General features: G+C 41.2%; 1 protein-coding gene across 2 annotated transcripts in view; it reads left to right on the top strand.

Annotated features, from left to right (window-relative positions):
- trip13 (thyroid hormone receptor interactor 13) overlaps window positions 1–15,455 on the top strand; it is a 64,859-nt gene that overhangs the window by 16,721 nt on the left and 32,683 nt on the right. For both annotated transcript variants that reach the window (XM_055651339.1, XM_055651330.1), the window contains exons 5-13: window positions 567–622; window positions 1,615–1,705; window positions 3,299–3,371; window positions 3,569–3,632; window positions 7,561–7,647; window positions 9,143–9,249; window positions 13,135–13,288; window positions 13,424–13,536; window positions 14,372–14,441. In XM_055651339.1, coding sequence (XP_055507314.1) covers window positions 567–622; window positions 1,615–1,705; window positions 3,299–3,371; window positions 3,569–3,632; window positions 7,561–7,647; window positions 9,143–9,249; window positions 13,135–13,288; window positions 13,424–13,536; window positions 14,372–14,441 — 815 coding nt within the window. The remainder of the gene's footprint in view (window positions 1–566; window positions 623–1,614; window positions 1,706–3,298; window positions 3,372–3,568; window positions 3,633–7,560; window positions 7,648–9,142; window positions 9,250–13,134; window positions 13,289–13,423; window positions 13,537–14,371; window positions 14,442–15,455) is intronic.

The following is a 15,455-nucleotide window of genomic DNA, read 5'->3' as shown; positions in this document are numbered from 1 at the left end:
AAAGAATAAGATCAGTAATATTAGTTTGCAGTTAATTATTTTTAAACTATTAAAATTAGTAAACTATTTTTTAATCTTATAGAAACATAGAAAATTTGGCCCTTCGAGCCTGCACCATCATTCAATATGATCATGGCTGATCATCCAACTCGGTATTCTGTACCTGCCTTCTTTCCATACCCCCTGATCCCTTAGCCACAAGGGCCACATCCCTTTAGCCACAAGGGCCACATCTAACTCCCTCTGCTTGATCAATATTAATTTAACGTGCTAGTTATAAAAATCAAAGCATGCGTGCTGGCTGTGTGGCAACGTCCTTAAAAATGTGTTTACCAAGTATGAGACGCCACAGAGGCGTAGCTGTACATTTGCTGTCTTACAGCGCCAGAGATTGGGGTTGAACCCGACTACAGGTGCTGTCTGTATGGAATACGTGGACTTGATGGGCCGAAACAAATTCCAATCAATTAAGATTTCTTGTAGGATAATTATTTAATGTTTTAAAATCATGAGCTAACGTTATCACCCTATGTTACTAAGTATACTTTCTAATCCCGTCTTCATAGGTGAATTTCATGGACTCTGGGAGAGCTTGGTATATGATAGTGAAGTTAAGTCACAAGTAAGTGGTTTAAAAAATAGCGACACTTTCATAAAACTGCTGAAAAGATTTATAAAGTTTATTTAATTTCCCATCGGTTTAGGTTTGCAGTACATGTGTATTGAGGAGTATGCAGCTCATACTTTTTAATTTTTTGGATTTGCCCTTATTTCCTGAAATACTTTTTATTTTAGACAGTTCTTCATGTCAGTGTCAATCTTACGTTGTTTTCTCCAAAAATAACCCTTGATCCTCTAGTGTTATTGCAGAATGTTCTCCTGCAAAATAATTCTCGGTCACCAACGTTCAAATGAGAATCAGGGTATATGCCACCAATCGAATCTAGTTATTTTAACTCAAAAATGACAAAATATGTACAGTTGAGAGGAATAGATCAGGTAGACACACAGAGTCTCTTGCCCAGAGGAGGAGCATTGAGAATCAAAGGACATAGGTTTGTGAGGGGGGGGAAGGATTTAATAGCAACCTGAGGGGGGACTTTTTCCACACAAAGGGTGGTGGGTGAATGGAACGAGCTGCCGGAGGAGGTAGTTGAGGCAGGTACTATCGAAATGTTTAAGAAACATTTAGACAGGTACAGGTTTAGAGTGATATGGGCCAAATATGGCCAGATGAGACTAGTAGATGGGACGCTGTATGACTCTGACTCTGCAGACTGATGCAAGGACAATATTTTTACACTTAAGGCACCATGGAAAGAAAGTTCAGAAGCTACTTTAAAATAGAATTATATGTGATAGTGAAAGAATGAGATATTGTTGGGGTGTTGGGGCAGAGCTGAATTTTCTATGTGTATGAGCAGAATTTTCTATGTGTATGTTTGCATACAAAATATACAATGAAAATGTGACTGGATGTGTAACTAAATGCACAGAACAGTTATTTTTGGCATAATCTATTAAAAATCCAATTAAATTTCTTTGCTTTGATATTTTTGGAATACAGTTGGTCGATATTCCTGTGAGTGTTAACCTACAATAAATTTCTTGCAGTTACTTGACTACGTCTCTACCACCTTGCTGTTTTCTGACAGAAATGTTGATAGTAATCTGATCACTTGGAATCGAGTGGTGCTGCTCCATGGTTAGTCTCGGCTCATTTGATGTTATTACTACTGTAGTATATTTTGTGTTCTAACCTTTGTTAATGACTTGTCTCTCGTCTCTCTCCTAATATTAGTGTCACCAGAGTATCTGGGTATTTATTGTTCTGGATATTGATTACTAGATTTTAAAGCTCAATTGGGAAATGCAGCATACACAAATCTGCAATTTTCAAAATACAGGTCTTGGCTGTGTCTAAAAGCAGTAATGCATACCACCAAATTTAATCTGATACACACCCAGTTTTTGAGTGCATTCTAGCAATTGAAGAACTAAGTGATAGAATTGGGTAACATAATGTGCTCAAGACAGAATGCAGTAATGTATTTATTTCTACGCTCAGATTAGGAAAGGATAAAAAGGTTCCTACTGATATTTTTCGATAATTCCTATTAGAAAGAATATGCAAGGGTAGATATCTGGAGACCTCCAGTCTATACTGAAAATCATCAGAAGTATACTAGGAGAGGAAATAATTTGAGTGGATAAAAGAATGTTAGGTACATTCAGAGTCTTACAGCACGGAGGCAAGCACTTTGGCCCAACTCGTCCATGCTGACAAGATGCCTATCTACGTTAGTCCCGTTTGACCCGTATCCCTTCTCTTTGCAAATGAAACATAAAGCAAAGAAATATTTAGATCTCAAGCCGGGTGTTGAGCAGCCAGGTTGTTGTCTCTGCGTCAATGTCTGCCAGGCCCTGAGCTCCATTTGGTGGGTGATAGAGCGGGCACTCAGAGATGACATGGTTGGCTGTCTGTTGTTCTGATCCGCATTCACAGGCTGGGCTCTGGCAGAGTCCCCATCTCCACATGCTGGCATTGAAACGTCCAACTCCAGTACGAAGTCTGTTGAGCTTCACCCATGCTCCACTGGGGAGGTCAGACCCTGGACAGCTTTTATCTGGTGAGGAGATGTCGCTGTGTAATGGCGATGAGGTTGCCTTCCACTCCTGTGTCCACTTGGTGGCTATCCAGTGTGCTTTGGTCTCAGTTGGATGGATGCTAGGAGTTGCTTTCCATGTGGAGCAAAAGGGTGACGGGACTTCAGCCGGGGTGGCCTCTGCTCTCTGCTGACAGCTTGATGGAGGAGGTGATCTGGGTCCATGGCATGATGAGATGCCTACAAGTATAGGGAGCTGCTCGATTGGACCCATAACCCTGTCAACCGTAAATAGACACAAAATTTTGGAGTAACTCAGATTCAGATTCAGATTCAATTTTAATTGTCATTGTCAGTGTACAGTACAGAGACAACGAAATGCATTCGAACTCAGCGGTGCAGACAGCATCTCTGGAGAGAAGGAATGGGTGACATTTTGGGTCGAGACCCTTCTTCAGTCTGTAACCCACTCCTATCCATGTACCTGTCCAAATGTCTTTTAAATGTTCTTAGGTTTATGTTTATGTTCATTATTGTCACGTGTACTGCGTTACAGTGAAAAGTTTTTCTAATTTGAAAATTGCTATTTAATTTGCTTACACAATCTGTTTGGCTGGTGCATTCCAGATCATAAAACAATAATCATAGCAAGATAAATGTTGAGACAACTTTGTTTTCTATATTTAAAATAGGTCCACCAGGAACCGGGAAAACATCTTTATGTAAAGCACTGGCTCAGAAACTCACTATTCGATTTTCTCACCGGTGAGGCATCCACAAATTTGATGTCAGATTGAACTAAGTTATTTTTGAATTCATTTCATTTTGTTCCACATTTATTCATTTGTATTTAACAAAAACCTGCCTGATGTGCAGTACTGGCACATATGGAACCTTTTCATATTCATCAGATAGTGAAAGAAATTAAAAGGTCAATAAAATTGTTAAATGGCTTCTTTCAGGTACCGGTATGGACAGCTAATAGAAATTAACAGCCATAGTCTCTTCTCCAAATGGTTTTCTGAGGTAAAGTGCCCAATACTTTTTCACGTCTTTTAGATCATTTTCTTGTGAAAAATAAAATGCACTGTTTAATGCCTTCCTTTTTCAAACCCAGAACATTGTGTTAAAAATTAATTGTTATTGTTAATTACAGTTTGTTAACTTTGATCACAAAAGCAAATAATTTAACATAATTATTGATTAAAGCTCTAATAATATAACCTGCAGGTTATGTTATCGAATCTAAATTGGCATGAATGTCTAATTTCTCTTTAATATGGCCTGGATAAGTCAACACTAAATTACCTCACACAACAGTTCAGCATAATTGTCTCTAAAGTATGAATTATTAAATCACCATCTTGAGTAATGGGTAAATACATTGCAAGTAAATCAATTTTGGATTGGTAAAGAGGTTAAATTGCCAGTTAGGTTATCAAATTAAATCAAAAGATTGCAAATGCTAGAATGTTGCTAGATTTAAATGCTAGATTCAAATGGAATCAAGATTCCAGCCTCTGCTGTTCCGTGAGCCTCGAAATGGACTTGAACTTAACATCTTTATCCTAGCCTATGCCATTTCCAAATTAGAAAACACATTTTTTAGTAATCCAGTTACATTAGAAACCATGTTCTGAATCAGCATGGTACAAGGGCTTGTATCAGTTTATCCTGGTATCATTCATAGCAGAAATCTACGTGTACAGTTCACACAGACAGCTTAAGCAACACAACATATTGCTTTGGATTGTGAGAATTGGGTAATGTTTAAAAAGCACAGAAGATAACTAAAAATGCAATATAGAGAGAAAAGATGAGGTATGAAGGTAAGCTAGCCAAGAATATAAAGGAGGATAGTAAAAGCTTCTTTAGGTATGTGAAGAGGAAAAAATTAGTTAAGACCAAAGTTGGACCCTTGAAGACCGAAAAAGGTGAATTTATTATAGGGAGGAAATGGCAGATGAGTTGAACAGGTACTTTGGATCCGCCTTCACCAAGGAGGACACAAACAATCATCCTGATGTACGAGTGGCCAGAGGATCTGAGGTGACAGAGGAACTGAAGGAAATCCACATTAGGCAGGAAATGGTGTTGGGTAGACTGATGGGACTGAAGGCTGATAAATCACCAGGGCCTGATGGTCTGCATCCCAGGGTACTTAAGGAAGTGGCTCTAGAAATCGTGGACGCATTGGTGATAATTTTCCAATGTTCTATAGATTCAGGATCAGTTCCTGTGGATTGGAGGGTAGCTAATGTTATCCCACTTTTTAAGAAAGGCGGGAGAGAGAAAACAGGGAATTATAGAGTAGTTAGCCTGACATCGGTGGTGGGGAAGATGCTGGAGTCAATTATAAAACATGATATGGCGGCACATTTGGATAGCAGTATCAGGATCGGTTGGAAACAGCTTGGATTTACAAACGGGAAGTCATGCTTGACTAATCCTGGAATTTTTTGAGGATGTAACTAGGAAAATGGACAAGGGAGAGCCAGTGGATGTAGTGTAACTGGACTTTCAGAAAGCATTTGATAAGGTCCCACATAGGAGACTAGTGGGCAAAATTAGGGCACATGGTATTGGGGGTAGAGTGCTGACATGGATAGAAAATTAGTTGGCAGACAGGAAACAAAGAGTAGGGATTAACGGGTCACTTTCAGAATGGTAGGCAGTGACTAGTGGGGTACCGCAAGGCTCGGTGCTGGGACCGCAGCTATTTACAATGTACATTAATGATTTAGATGAAGGGATTTAAAGTAACATTAGCAAATTTGCAGATGACACAAAGCTGGATGGCAGTGTGAACTGAGGAGGATGCTATGAGAATGCAGGGTGACTTGGATATGTTGGGTGAGTGGGCAGATGAATGGCAGATGCAGTTTAATGTGGATGAATGGCAGATGCAGTTTAATGTGGATAAATGTGAGGTTATCCATTTTCGTGGCAAAAACAGGAAGGCAGATTATCTAAATGGTGTCAAGTTCTGAAAAGTGGAAGTACAGTGGGATCTGGGGTCCTTGTTCATCAGTCAATGTAAGTAAGCATGCAGGTACAGCAGGCAGTGAAGAAAGCGAATGGTATGTTGGCCTTCATAACAAGAGGTGTTGAGTACAGGAGCAAAAAGCTCCTTCTGCAGTTGTACAGGGCCCTGGTGCAGATTTGGTCCCCGAATTTGAGGAAGGACATTCTTGCTATTGAGGGAGTACAGCGCAGGTTTACAAGGTTAATTCCCGGGATGTTGGGACTGTCATATGCTGAGAGAATGGAGCAGCTGGGCTTGTACACTCTGGAGTTCGGAAGGATGGGAGGGGATCTTATTGAAACATAAGATTATTAAGGGCTTGGACACACTAGAGGTAGGAAACAAGTTGGGGGAGTCCAGAACCAGGGACCACAGTTTAAGAATCAGGGGTAAGCCATTTAGAACTGAGATGAGGAAACACTCTTTCACACGGAGTTGAGTGTGGAATTCTCTGCCTCAGAGGGCGGCGGAGGCTAGTTCTCTGGATACTTGCAAGAGAGAGCTAGATAGGGCCCTTAAAGAAAGCGGAGTCAGGGGATATGGGGAGAAGGCAGGAACGGGGTACTGATTGGGGATGATCAGCCATCATCACATTGAATGGCGGTGCTGGCTCGAAAGGCCGAATGGCCTACTCCTGCACCTATTGTCTATTTTTGCAATAGCAAACAATAGAAAACAATTTCAGGAACCCCACATACCCACTAAAAGTACCTAGGCTATTTGAAATTGTGCCTGTAGCTCGTTAATGGGCGATGCTCTCTACGCATAACCTGGTCCTAATGCTGGATGAAGTTTAATGACTTCATATGAATGACCAAGGACAGTGAGCACATGAAATAGAAACTTCCTCGACTGGTAACTACCATAAGTTCTCAAGTTGCTGCATGCATCTGGTGTCCTCCAACAGTATTCTCTATCAATCATATATCGCAATTGCTCCAGCACTATCCTGCACTTGAAGCTATTCAAATGAATCAACAGGTGCATGCGTACGGGTTGCTAGAAAATTAGAAAGGTGACGTTCCATCACCCTCTTTAATACTGCCATCATTGCATTCTGTGATCAGTAGAGTGTAGTTTATCGTCAGGGTTTGCTATATTACCTGCCTTCATGTGAACTGCAGTCATGCGAAAATCAAGTCCTTCGTAGAGGACTTGAGAAAGAATGGAGGGTGATTAGTGTGAACCTTGAGACATTTGGGACATTAGCAAGCCTACCTGAAAGGCTGTTCATTTTGAGAAGCACGAGTGGGAGTACATCCCCATTCTTGTACTCGGATTTACATGGAGCCCAGAGCTATCCTTTCCAGTATGGAAATAGTGGCCAGTTCAGCCTCGGAGAAGGCAGTCCCAACCACAGTACACAATCTGGCTTGCAGCTCAAATTCCATTGCAGCAAAGATGGAAAACACTGAACAGAGAGTACTGCTGATGGCCTTTGCCATCTGGTGCCTAGCGATGCCTAGCATGGTCCTTTATTCCAGGACTTTGAAGATCTCAGCAATCTATCCTTAAGCAAATTGCTGAAATTCAAGGAAATTCCAATTCCTGAAATTCCATCATTGGGGTAAAACGACTACTCCAAATCTACTCTTGGGAAGGAGGAGCTACACTATCACTTTTGCACTATCACTAATTACACCACCAGAACTGTTGTGATTTGCTCCGACCATTACAAATATTGCATCTTTCAACTAAATAAGGAACTTATCTGAAACTCTGGCAGCTCAAGTGTTGTCATTAGAGGACAAGACAATCATCATAAACACGTAAATAATTAAGCATACAATTAAATAACATAACGCTTCTAATTTTTTTAAACAAATCTGCTTATTTCCTGTACGTCTCACTCACTGTATGTGCAGCCAATGGCAAAGTGAGGTGTGGCAATATTAACAGATTTTTAATGAAATTATCTTTTTTACACAGAGTGGAAAACTTGTTACAAAGATGTTTCAAACAATTCGGGACTTAATAATGGATACAGAATCCCTCGTATTTGTTCTAATTGATGAGGTAAGATGATGCCATGACACTACTGAGAATGTTGTATTCGCTTGGGAAGATATTTTCCATACTGGGAACAATCTTAAGGGAAAATCATTTTAATATATCTGATGTATCAGCTATTTTAGATCATGGGTTTCTAAGTGAACTTCCCAAACCTTGAGAATCTGAGGGGATCTAAAAAGGCTGTGAAAGTTCTGTTTATCTTGCATAAAATTATGCAAGTTGCTTTGGGAATTAAAATTGAATCGGAATGTGTTGACCAAAAAGCAAAGTGTTTATTTTAGTTTATTGTCACATATAATGGGATACGGTGAGAAGCTATTGCAGGAGGAACTCAGCAGGCCAGGCAACATTTTGGGGTAAAAAACAAACAATAATATTGCAATAATAGAGTTTGAACCATTGATATTTCAATAAACCTGGCCCTTAACTCCAAGAAGACCAAGGAGCTCATTGTAGACTTCAGGAAGTCCAGAGGCGGCACGCACACCCCCATCCACATTAACGGGACGGAGGTGGAACGTGTTTCTAGCTTCAGGTTCCTGGGAGTCAACATCTCCGATGACCTCTCTTGGACCCACAATACCTCTACTCTGATCAAGAAGGCTCATCAGCGTCTCTTCTTCCTGAGGAGACTGAAGAAGGTCCATCTGTCTCCTCAGATCCTGGTGAACTTCTACCGCTGCACCATCGAGAGCATCCTTACCAACTGCATCACAGTATGGTATGGCAACTGCTCTGTCTCCGACCGGAAGGCATTGCAGAGGGTGGTGAAAATTGCCCAACGCATCACCGGTTCCACGCTCCCCTCCATTGAGTCTGTCCAAAGCAAGCGCTGTCTGCGGAGGGCGCTCAGCATCGCCAAGGACTGCTCTCAACCCCAACCATGGACTGTTTACCCTCCTACCATCCGGGAGGCGCTACAGGTCTCTCCGTTGCCGAACCAGCAGGTCGAGGAACAGCTTCTTTCCGGCGGCTGTCACTCTACTAAACAACGTACCTCGGTGACTGCCAATCACCCCCCCCCCCCCCCCCCGGACACTTATTATTATTATTATTTTTTTTATTTTTTATTCAAATTGTTTGCTATGTCGCTCTTCAAGGGAGATGCTAAATGCATTTCGTTGTCTCTGTACTGTACACTGACAATGACAATTACAATTGAATCTGAATCTGAATCTGAAAATAAAAACTCTGATCACAATTGTGCTGAAGTTCCTATGATATTTTACTTTTAACCAAAGGAGGAACTTGATGAATAACTTTTTGGTAGACTAACTGATTTGTCTTGAAGAGTAGATAACGTTCAAGTTCAAGTGAGTTTATTGTCATGTGTCCCTGATAGGACAATGAAATTCTTGCTTTGCTTCAGCACACAGAACATAGTAGGCATTTACTACAAAACAGATCAGTGTGTCCATATACCATTATATAAATATATACAGACAATGGCCTATTTACATCGGGATTGTCTATTTATTTTGTGTCCCTCATGCTACAGGTTGAAAGTTTGACAGCAGCCAGGAATTCTTCAAAAGCTGGTACAGAGCCATCTGATGCCATTCGAGTAGTTAATGCTGTGTTGACACAAATAGACCAGATCAAAAGGTAAACTTAACTCTTAACTGGGTGACAAGCCATATATATATATATTAACATTTTAAGAGCTGAATGTTTCTTTTAAATGATTCTGCAATCTCTAGTAGCTTGCTTTAAAGATATTCTCCTGTGTTACGAATGGTTTTGTGGTTTGATGCATTGTAATCAATGCTCTGCTAGTAAAATAGGTAAGCATATCTACAGTGGCCTATACTCCAATTTTGATTTCTCTGGACATCATTACTTACACCAAGGGTTCCCAACCTGGGGTAAATTTTGCCTACCCAGGTGGTAAATTTGTTGATTCTGGATTTTATACATATTTTTTCTCATTGACCTACTGTGTTAGGTTCTGGTATACCGGTATCTGTTCATCATTAGTTCATAAATAAATGAAATAGCATTGTTATGTGCTATTAAAGTTGCCAGGGGTAAACGGGACGAAAAAGATTGGGAACCCCCTGACTTACACTGAAGCTGAAGGAGGCCATTCAGCCCATTGGAATAATTCTGGCTCTTAATCAGACCAATGCCACTAATGCCATTGCCTGTCCCATCTCTCAATAACCTTTCAGCTTATTCACACTCATTTGCCCATCAATTTATTGCTAGAGTAAAAGATGTGGCATGTTTATCTCTTCAAGCAAAGACGTTGATTAATTAGACCTGTATTTAATTAGGCTTTATCCGTTAAATAATTTTTTTTTAAAGAAAGTATAATTATTTATGTGAATATTTTCAAGTGCTTACCTACTTAATAGGAAATACGTGATTATTTATTTGTTTTAAGAAATAATTACAATACTTGCTGAATAGCATTATTAAACAACAGATCAAATTTAACTTTAATGTATGATTGTCAATTATTGGAAGACAGTTTTGAAACATGAATAATCTTCGGAATGGATGTTACAAGGAGTTGAATAAAGAAGGAGATAAATATATTTACTGTTTCTCCTGACTTCAGTCGATTGCATCTCCTTGCACAATGCTTCCTGCCTCAATAGACGAATTGTTACACTTAGCAAGTGAAAATTTGCAGCATTAACCCATTAACCCACAGCCCAGCCCACTTAAGCATACGATGGTTGGTGACCTTTTGTGGGTGGAGTGGTAGGGTGGGGTAAATTAGGATTAAGAAATAAATCAATTGGTTGAAAGGCTGAATGGCCTATTTTATATTGTCATATCCTTTCCTTTAATTTTCCTACCAACTCCAGCCTCTCTGCCAGCCTTGATGCTCCGCAGTTTGCTTACCATGGTAAACAGATACACAGCAGATGCCAATACCTTCGCCCTAAACTCATATCTGGGACATCTAGACATCAGGGACACCTTATTTTGGGCCAAGGTTATGGCGTCTGCTGTGGACCTGTTGCGATCTGGGTAGAATAATCTGCAGTGGATAAAAGCCCTGTCCCACGGTACGAGTTCATTCCAAGAGTTCTCCCGAGTTTGCCCCGATTCGAACTTGGAGATTTACGGTAATGGCCACTCGTCGGTACTCGGGGCTCTCGTGGACATTTTTCAACATGTTGAAAAATCTTCACGAGTCTTCACGTGCTTACCTGCTGTTAGCGAGTCTTCCCGAGTACCTGCCGTTAGCGTTAAAAGACGTCCCTGAGCTCCGACGTACCCGCTACGTTCATTCTCCGTGCTTACCACGAGTTTGATTTTTTTAAAACTCGGGAGAGCTCTTGGAATGAACTCGTATTGTGGGACAGGGCTTTAAGGCTGGCTGGGACGCTGGAGTTAATCACCAGTCTCTCAAAGCACTTCATGATGGTGGACGTTAGAGCCACTGGGCAGTAGTTATGAACACATGCTACTTTACTTTTCTTTGGCACCAGGACAATTGTGATCTTGTTACAGATGGGGTCCTCAGAATGGAGTAGTGAGAAGTTAAAGATATCTGTGAATACCTCTGTCAGTTGATCCTCCAGGTCCTGAGGATGCTGCCAGGGACTCCATCTGGGCCAGTTGCTTTCTGCGGATTGACTCTCAGGAAAGCCAATCTTGCATCGGCCATAGTAACCCTTGATACCAAGGCGGGTGACGTTCTTCCACTGATCTTTTGTTCAAAATGAGCATGGAATACATAAAGTTCATCTGCGAGGGACTGACTTAAGGAAGCCTGTTGGAGTACATGGTGACAAAGTGGAGATGGTTGAGAGCTTCAAGTTCCTTGGAGTTAATCTTACCAACAATCTGTCTTGGACCAACTGCATGGATGTAGAGAGGATATTTCCTCTAGTGGGAGAGTCTAGGACCAGATGCCATCGCCTCAGAATAAAAGGATGTACCTTTGATAAAATAAATTCCTTCTCATCTCCTTTCTAGAGGGTGGTGAATCTGGAATTCATTACCACAGGAGGCTGTGGAGGCCACGTCAACGGATAGTTTTAAGATGGAGATTGATAGATTCTTGATTAGTAATAGATGTCGGGGATTACAGGGTGAAGGCAGCAGAATGGGAGGGAAAGATGGATCAGCTATGATTGAATGGCAGAATAGACTTGATGGGCCGAATGGCCTAATACTGCTCCTATAACACCTCGGTGGCGGTGGTGGAACCTCGTGGCGAATGGGGCCTCGAAGGTGGTGAGGCCTCACAACGGCGAAGCGTTGTGTATTGACCTGCGGTCGATGAGTGTACGTGGGAACCGCCGTGATGGGGGAGGAGGGGAAGAACAATGGAGGACCCGGCTTGGGAGGACCGCCATGAGGGAGGGGAAGAACAATGGACGATGGGGATCCGGGGGGGGGGGGGGGGGGGGGAGGGGTACCGCTGTGGGGGACGGGGGTGAGGGAGGGTGGACAATGGGGGAACCACTGTGGGGAAGGGGATGACAAAGGAGGGGCCGGCCTACTTTGTAACCGTCAGTGCCATAGGTGGCTGCTATTTGCATACCTAGGGTGTATATGCAAGCAAAGAATTTCATTGTGCCTTGACACATGTGACAATAAAATGTTCCATTCTACTTATGAAGCGATAGCCAAGAAGGCATACACATAGACGGAGGAAATTCGACATCTCCAGTGACCCTTACAAACCTCTTCATATACACCATAGAAAGCATACTGATGGGTTGCCGCACAGCTTGATTTGGGAACAGCTCTGACCAAGACAGCAAGAAATCACACAGTATTGCAGATGTAGCTTGGTCCATCACACAGACCAGACATCCCACCATTGGCCCCATCTAAAGTTCACGATTCATTGAAAAAACAACCAAATTAATTGGAGTCTTGCATTTGAGTTATACAGCCATATTTGCCCATGCTGACCAAGATGCCCCATCTACACTACTCCCACCTGTACACGTTTGGCCGATAATCCTCATTCTTTCCTATCCGTGTACTTGTACAAATGTCCTTTACATGTTGTTATAGTACCTGCCATCATTATCTCCTCTGGCAGCTTGTTCCATATTATCCACCAACCTCTGAGGAAGAAATTGCCCCTCAGGTTCCTATTAAATTTTTCCTCTCTCACCTTGTATTATTAAAATAAAACTTGACTTGACTTCATTAAATGGCTAAATAGGTGTGGAAACTATGGAAAATTGAATTAGATGGTGAACTTATCAGTTGCATCGGAACTAAGTGTAACAATACCTTTAGTCAATTTTTAAAACGTAAGTACTAGTTGTAAAGCCTGCCCCACTATGTGTATTTTAACTTCCACCTGCTGACATAGCATGGAGGCAAATATTTCTAAAATCGTGCTACTGTGCAATCTTTGGCCGATGCCCTGGTCTGAGACCGTTTTTTTTTTTTCTGTTTAAGTTGTTTGTCTGGGCCATTAAACCATAAAAATAATTTTTGTTCTTCAATTTGTTCACTTTTTAAAAAAAAACATTTCACATTCTTCCTATACATTCCCCTGCTCAGATTTCCTAATGTGGTAATTCTAACAACATCAAACATCACCGAAAAGATAGATTTGGCTTTTGTGGATCGAGCAGATATCAAGCAGTACATTGGGCCCCCATCTCCAGCAGCCATCTTTAAAATCTTACTCACTTGTCTCGAAGAGCTGATGAAGGTATGGTACTGATGGTTTATATAAAGCATGGCATATCATCTATTTGGATTGCAAAATGGGTTTCTTTTGGGAAGGTATACCATGAGAGAAAGATGAACTCCCTTAAGTAGTTTTTATTTCTCCTTTTATTTTTAGCGACAGATCATCTACCCCAGACAGCAACTGCTGACGCTAAGAGAATTGCAAATGATCAGTTTCTTGGAAAATGATGTGTCGAGATTGAGTTTGGCACTTAAGAATATTGCAGCGTGAGTTCCATTGTACTGATGATTCCTTATTGGGTTCATTCACTACCTCTGTGCCATATGGCATGATTGAAGACTGCCTGTGTGAAGATTATATGCTGGAGTAACTCAGCAAGTCAGGCAGCATCTCTAGAGGAGATGGATAGGTGACGTTTCAGGTTGGGAGTCTGAAGAAGCATCCTGACCTGTAACATTATCCTCTGAAGTTGCTGCCTAACCTGCTGAGCTATTTCAGCAGTTTGTATTTTTTGTAAACCAGCATCTACAGTTATCTGTCTCAATTTTATTCTCGATATATATATATATATATATATATAGAGAAATGCCTCATTTTTAAAACGTGATGTGAGGCTAGAAAAGATTATCATAGCTGGCCATTTTGCTGTGCTGTGTCTTGGGCCTTTCTCTCTCTCTCTCTCTCTCTCTCTCTCTCTCTCTCTCTCTCTCTCTCTCTCTCTCCTTCAAATGTGGAAATGACTGCCATTTGCATCTTGCTTCCCCATTCTAAGTGGTATAGGATAATTAATTTGCCTTGCATTTCTCCGAGTACACTACTTTGACATATTGACATTTTGTGTTGTTATTGAAGCTTCACATCAGAGTTGTTTCCTGTGGTTTTCTCCCTTAAACATTGAAACCAAGCTTTCCATGAGTTTGAAGACCAATTGTTAAATGAGCCACAAAGGGATAGATGTTTGATGATCTAGCTCTCACTGTAAATGTACGACTGGGTTCTAGATTTTATGATTAATGTGCTGTCAATGTTTAGCTAAGACGACACTTACATTGGATCTGAATTTTCATCGTGATCAATTTTCCCTGTTTTTGTAAAATTCAGGAAAAGTGAAGGACTTAGCGGACGTGTTTTGAGGAAACTACCCTTTCTAGCTCATGCACTGTACATTCAGGTAGGTTAGTTTTTTTTGTAATGTGTGGGTGTGCTTGTGGATGTATGTGTAAGTATAATGCTGGTGCAATTTGATGCAAAGGATGCATTGTGTTCTTTGGCCATGGGAAGGCCATGGGAAGGTAGTCTTCAAGTTACTACCTTTACATTAGCAATATACTGTAAATTGAGGAAATTTGGAATTTAAAATAATACTAGCAATAATCACCAGATTAAGCAACACCTATGAAGTGAGAAGAATAATGAATGCCTTAGATTTTTCCAATGGATCAGCAATATTGTATTTCTTTCTCTAAAGATCATGCCCGTTATGTATATGCCACCATTTGCAGTAAGTAGTACCTTTCAACTTCCAGCTAAAGCACCCAAGCCACCATTTGCAGCAAGTTGTGCCTTTCAACTGCATGCCACCATTTGCAGCAAGTTGTGCCTTTCAACTGCATGCCACCCTTTGCAGTAAAAAGTGCCTTTCAACTTCAAGCCAAATCACCCACCACCATTTGCAGTAATTAGTGTCTTTTAACTACAAGCCAAAGCACCCAAGCCACCATTTGCAGTAAGTAGTGCCTTTCAACTTCAAGCCAAAGCTCCCAATCCACCATTTGCAGTAAGTAGTGCCTTTCAACCTCAAGCCAATACACCCAAGCCACCATTTGCAGTAAGTATTGCCTTTCAACTTCAAGCCAATGGTCCCAGGCCACTATTTGCAGTAAGTAGTGCCTTTCAACTTCAAGCCAAAGCACCCAAGCCATCAATTGCAGTAAGTAATACCTTTCATCTTCAAGCAAAGTACCCAAGCCACCATTTGCAGTAAGTAGTGCCTTTCAACCTCAAGCCAAAGTTCCCAAGCCACCATTTGCAGTAAGTAGTGCCTTTCAACTTCAAGCAAAACACCCAAGCCATCATTTGCAGGAAGTAGCGCCTTTCAACTTCAAGCCAAAGCACCCGCCACCATTGCAGTAAGTAGTGCCTTTCAATTTCAAGCTAAAGCACCCAAGCCACCATTTGCAGTAAG

Source organism: Leucoraja erinacea, chromosome 2 (genome assembly GCF_028641065.1).
Source record: "Leucoraja erinacea ecotype New England chromosome 2, Leri_hhj_1, whole genome shotgun sequence".
Classification (NCBI taxonomy): Eukaryota; Metazoa; Chordata; class Chondrichthyes; order Rajiformes; family Rajidae; genus Leucoraja; species Leucoraja erinaceus.
This window is presented reverse-complemented; position numbering and strand designations above follow the sequence as displayed.